The 5867-nt window shown below is 40.9% G+C and overlaps 1 protein-coding gene across 1 annotated transcript; it reads right to left on the bottom strand.

The window, feature by feature from the left end:
* Window positions 1-405: 405 nt before the first annotated feature.
* On the bottom strand, window positions 406-5600 carry LOC145431732 (uncharacterized). Its single transcript, XM_080307755.1, has 4 exons — window positions 4266-5600; window positions 1598-1746; window positions 732-896; window positions 406-638 (listed from the first exon to the last, which is right to left on the bottom strand). Exons 2-4 carry the CDS (start codon window positions 1652-1654, stop codon window positions 471-473), a joined length of 390 nt encoding a protein of 129 aa, XP_080163881.1. The 5' UTR covers window positions 1655-1746; window positions 4266-5600; the 3' UTR covers window positions 406-470.
* Window positions 5601-5867: the final 267 nt, after the last annotated feature.

The raw sequence follows: 5867 nt of genomic DNA, 5'->3' as shown, positions 1-5867 counted from the left end.
AATGGTTCTTTGGGGCACCTTTAATGGTTTTTCAAAGAACCATTTTAAAGAACCATTTTTGAGTGGTTCTTTAAAAACCATTTTAAATCTTTCAAAATAAAATGTATCATAAATTGAATTTGTGTAGGGTAAAATAAATACGAGCACAGCATAGACATATATTAATGGTTTATTGTCATTTTGTAGTTACCAAAAGACAAAAAGGCATTTTAACCCTCAGCACAACATCACTACTAAAACATCAGAAAGTGATAAAACACATTAGGAATAGCAATAGCTTCATAACAGACTAATAAATCAACACATTTTCATCAGCAGATGCTTGCATGTTCAATAAAAATATTTCAACAACAAGTTTATGATTAAAATGATCAATGATCAGCCTTACGCTATGTAATGTACGTTTCATGTTGTACTCATGGTCCTTTGTTAGTCCAGTTTAGGACCATGTCTCTGACATATGTTTCATATCAAATATATGTCATATCAAAACAAGCCCACACCTGCAGTTGTTTCAGTTTTTCACTGGTGTTTCCTGTCAGCTGGTCAACCTCACTCAGGCGGACATCCATATCAGCCAAACAAACGACAAGTTCCTCCCTTTGTGCTTCAAATCCCTCACACTCTGAGACAAGGAGCTGAAAGAGAGAGAGAGAGAGAGAGAGAGAAAAGAGTCAATTATAAAGAAGAGAGAAAAGTGAAACCCTCCTCAGAAGGTCTGACTCGCATACCTGCAGTTGACCTGTGATGGACTCCAGTTTGGCGTTCACGTCATCCCTCGTCGATGCCAACAGCCGAGTCTGCAGGGTGCCCTGGAAGAGCTGAGTTAATGTTCGACTCCTCCTGGTCAGGCTCTCCAGCTGGATGAGCCGAGGTCTCCCCTCTCGCCGCTGCCTCTGAACACAGAAACACAAATTGCATCTGAAGCAGGAGGTGCAGATTTTTTTTGCTATTCTTTTCTAAATCCAGGCTTGATCACGTGGAGGTATTTGGAAAACTTTTTTGGCCAGTGGACGACTGTTGTCTTGCAGAAAGTCAAATCAAACATATGCGATACACAATCAATTCACAAGAACACATTATAAAAAACAAGTCCGGTTCTGGCCTGATTTCAAATGAATTCTGCATCAAAACAGGGTAACAGAAGTAAAACGAGAGTTTGCTGCAAATGTGAGCACAAAGCCTCACTTTGTACAAGCCTGCTATTAAAGTTCTCCTCTATGCAGACGACTTTCCTGTTTTTAAGGCACAACTTGGATCTGCTGTACGAATCTTATGGATGAAAGATTAGTGTGCATGACTCCAGATTCTGATCCCTCATCCTAATATGGTCCCAACATAGCAACAGCAGTAAAGCAAATGTTGAGGCTTCAAAATACAAAGTCCATAAACTAATAGCTGACATGGGTTTTATCATAAGGGTGATAAATATACAGATTTCAGTCTGTCTTAGAAATTTGATGTTCATTTACCTGCAGATGCACTATACGTACCTGCTCCATGGTTTTTCACAACATTTTGCACATCACTATTTAATACAGGAAGAACTAAAACAAGTCATCTTTCTTTGTGAGAGGACCATATTAATGAAACAAACCTCAATGACATCATAGGGATCCCTAAAGACGCTCCTGCTGCTTCTCTTCCTCCTCATCCTAAGCTTCCTTCTACTTGTCCTCGCCTTCCATCCAATTGTAATTCAACCTAATTGTGTTTCTCCCCCTCCTCTTCCTCATTTTGTTGGAGCTGTGAACACAATGTGAATCTGGATTAATTTGTGCAAATAAGAAAAATCTACAGCTTTTTGGTCAGAGGTGCTCTTGTGATTTAAGCCGGGTAGAGTAGATTTATGTGTTGATGCTACCTGCTTCAACTCTTGCTGCTGAGTGATATTTACACCCTGGCTGGATTACAAACTTTAACCATGTGCTGAACTTTGGCCCAGCGTTGATACCTCTTGTTAGTATAAAGACCTCTTCTTAGCTTGTACAGTGGGGCAAAAAAGTATTTAGTCAGCCACCGATTGTGCAAGTTCCCCCACTTAAAATGATGACAGAGGTCAATAATTTGCACCAGAGGTACACTTCAACTGTGAGAGACAGAATGTGAAAAAAAAATCCATGAATCCACATGGTAGGATTTGTAAAGAATTTATTGGTAAATCAGGGTGGAAAATAAGTATTTGGTCAATAACAAAAATACAACTCAATACTTTGTAACATAACCTTTGTTGGCAATAACAGAGGTCAAACGTTTACTATAGGTCTTTACCAGGTTTGCACACACAGTAGCTGGTATTTTGGCCCATTCCTCCATGCAGATCTTCTCGAGAGCAGTGATGTTTTGGGGCTGTCGCCGAGCAACACGGACTTTCAACTCCCGCCACAGATTTTCTATGGGGTTGAGGTCTGGAGACTGGCTAGGCCACTCCAGGACTTTCAAATGCTTCTTACGGAGCCACTCCTTTGGCGGTGTGTTTTGGATCATTCTCATGTTGGAAGACCCAGCCTCGTTTCATCTTCAAAGTTCTCACTGATGGAAGGAGGTTTTGGCTCAAAATCTCACGATACATGGCCCCATTCATTCTGTCCTTAACACGGATCAGTCGTCCTGTTCCCTTGGCAGAAAAACAGCCCCATAGCATGATGTTTCCACCCCCATGCTTCACAGTAGGTACGGTGTTCTTGGGATGCAACTCAGTATTCTTCTTCCTCCAAACACGACGAGTTGAGTTTATACCAAAAAGTTCTACTTTGGTTTCATCTGACCACATGACATTCTCCCAATCCTCTGCTGTATCATCCATGTGCTCTCTGGCAAACTTCAGACGGGCCTGGACATGCACTGGCTTCAGCAGCGGAACACGTCTGGCACTGCAGGATTTGATTCCCTGCTGTTGTAGTGTGTTACTGATGGTGACCTTTGTTACTTTGGTCCCAGCTCTCTGCAGGTCATTCACCAGGTCCCCCCGTGTGGTTCTGGGATCTTTGCTCACCGTTCTCATGATCATTTTGACCCCACGGGATGAGATCTTGCGTGGAGCCCCAGATGGAGGGAGATTATCAGTGGTCTTGTATGTCTTCCATTTTCTGATGATTGCTCCCACAGTTGATTTTTTCACACCAAGCTGCTTGCCTATTGTAGATTCACTCTTCCCAGTCTGGTGCAGGTCTACAATACTTTTCCTGGTGTCCTTCGAAAGCTCTTTGGTCTTGGCCATGGCGGAGTTTGGAGTCTGACTGTTTGAGGCTGTGGACAGGTGTCTTTTATACAGATGATGAGTTCAAACAGGTGCCATTCATACAGGTAACAAGTGGGGGACAGAAAAGCTTCTTACAGAAGACGTTACAGGTCTGTGAGAGCCAGCGATTTTCCATGTTTGAGGTGACCAAACACTTATTTTCCACCCTAATTTACGAATAAATTCTTTACAAATCCTACCATGTGAATTCATGGATTTTTTTTCCACATTCTGTCTCTCACAGTTGAAGTGCACCTCTGGTGCAAATTACTGACCTCTGTCATCATTTTAAGTGGGGGAACTTGCACAATCGGTGGCTGACTAAATACTTTTTTGCCCCACTGTATGTATGATGTATGATGGTGGATAAATGAAATATACAAAGAAAATTTAACTATATTAGAAAGGAACATCTATCTTGGAAACATCAAATGACCGGAGCATAACTTGTCAACTAGTCCGAAAATAAGTTATACAGGAACAGTCAAAGATACACCTTCTCATGTCACATTTCTATTCATTTCTATATTAGACAATAAAGAGTTATCTAATCTAATTATTCATTCAAAACACTTATGCATAGCTGTATTTTATACAGCTCATACAGAATTCAAAGTACAGGTTCATGTGAGTATTTAATGTATGGCTCAGATCTACAGAATTTCTGAGGTTCTAGAACAGACACAGAGCTCACATCACAACAGGCTTCAGGCGCCATTTTAGTGACTTTAACATTATATAAAATTTTAATTTCGGTCTAGCTGACATTAGGTTATGTACGCAGCACGCAATTGAACCACATATTTTAGAAGCCAAAGGTTCAAATTAGCTCGGAGCAGCTTCACTTAATTATAACAGTGGTTTTGTTAGGAAAACAGTTTCTGTATACCGGATACTAAATTGCGCTGACGTCAACGGCTAACGTATCTAGTTAATCGCTACTGTTAGCACAACATTAACAGCAAGCTACAATGACGAGTAACAAAAACAAAACAGTAATAAGGTTTTAATGAAAATGTTTTACCTTTTCCAACAGTCCCAGAATCCAGAGCTTCAAAGTCCAGCAGGTACTGAAGACTGTTATCCGTTTCGCTGTCACCGGCCGTGAGAAAGTGTTTTTTTTCCGAAAGGCCAAGGCCCGCCGCTCGCGCACTCTGTCTGCGCATGCACATCCCAACGACTGACCCCCTCCGTCCACTCCCGGGAGGTTATAGTATGACGTGTTCTGACGTCACTCTCTCTCTCCCTGTCATTTATTTGGCTTGAAACACATATTAACAAATTGCTCAGTGATGAACAACTACTCAGATCATTTACCTAAACAGTGTGCTTTGTCAAAACGAAGTGTGTGTTCATTACACTGACATTCTGTTCTGCAATTGTTATTTACTTGTATTTTATAATTTGACTTTACATACTGCTGGGTGGTTTGTAAAGTTTACAATAACTAGTATTATCATTATGCTATATTTTCAAAAATATATAATAATCTCAAAAGTAATGCCTTGGAGTAGAAAATAGTAATGCTTTATTATAATTTAAAACTAAAGTACAGTATTTGAATGTGTGTATTGTGTCTACTAGGGCTGCACGATTAATCGTTAGAAAATCACGATCTCGATTCATACTAATGTGCGATCTCATTTCCAAATGACGATTTAAAAAAAAAAAAAAAAAAAAAAGACGACGATTGCACCGCATTTTGATCCGGGACGTACTCTGCATGAAAACAAGCGCTCACTCTTCCTGCTCAACAAATGACAAGGGCGGAGCCTTATACCACGTGATACAGAAACTGTGCCGTGTGATGCTAAAATTAGCAGGGAAAAAACAACGGAGAGCACGTCAGGGATGACAAGAAAGTGACAGGAGAAAATCCGTCCCGGTCAACCACCCAAACACCAATAACGGGAACCTTACACAGCGCTTCCCTATACCCGTCGAACTGCCGCAGGCACAAAGAAATTACGGAGGCTATCACTTATCACCTGACCAAAGATATGGCTCCCATCAAAACTGTGCAAAACGAGGGATTTAGGAAAATGATCAACACCCTAGACAAACACTACACAGTGCCGTCCCGCAACTATTTTTCTATTGTTGCACTACCTGCTCTATACACGCAGTGTCGAGCAACGGTGGAGACGGAATTTCAAGCAGTACAACATTTTGCGGCAACAACAAAACGTGAGACATTTGTTGTTTTTATGTTTATTTATTGTTTTTATGTTCAGTCTCAACTGTTACGAAGTTGATGTGGAGTTAATAAGTGCAATAAATATTTATACTGGAAAAGAAAATCGTGAGAGAATCGTGATCTCAATTCTAAGCCAAAAAATCGTGATTCTCATTTTATGCAAAATCGTACAGCCCTAGTGTCTACTGTTTGTTAACTCACCATATTCATAATGGGTTTGCGGGGTTAGGGGTATGTGCGTGTGTGTGTGTGTGTGTGTGTGTGGGGGGGGGGGGTTAGGGTCTTTAGGCTCCCCCCACCCCTGCCACCAGTATATTTTTAAGCAACTCTTACTTTTATTTGAATATTCAGTTTCCTACCATCTTCTCTTAAAGGGTAATTGCCAGGTAATCCGCCCTCCCCCTTCGCACACACATGCACACAAAGAAA

Source organism: Astatotilapia calliptera, chromosome 11, assembly GCF_964374335.1.
Source record: "Astatotilapia calliptera chromosome 11, fAstCal68.1, whole genome shotgun sequence".
NCBI lineage: Eukaryota > Metazoa > Chordata > Actinopteri > Cichliformes > Cichlidae > Astatotilapia > Astatotilapia calliptera.
Note: the sequence above shows the minus strand (reverse complement) of the source record. Positions and strands in the feature narration are given on the sequence as shown.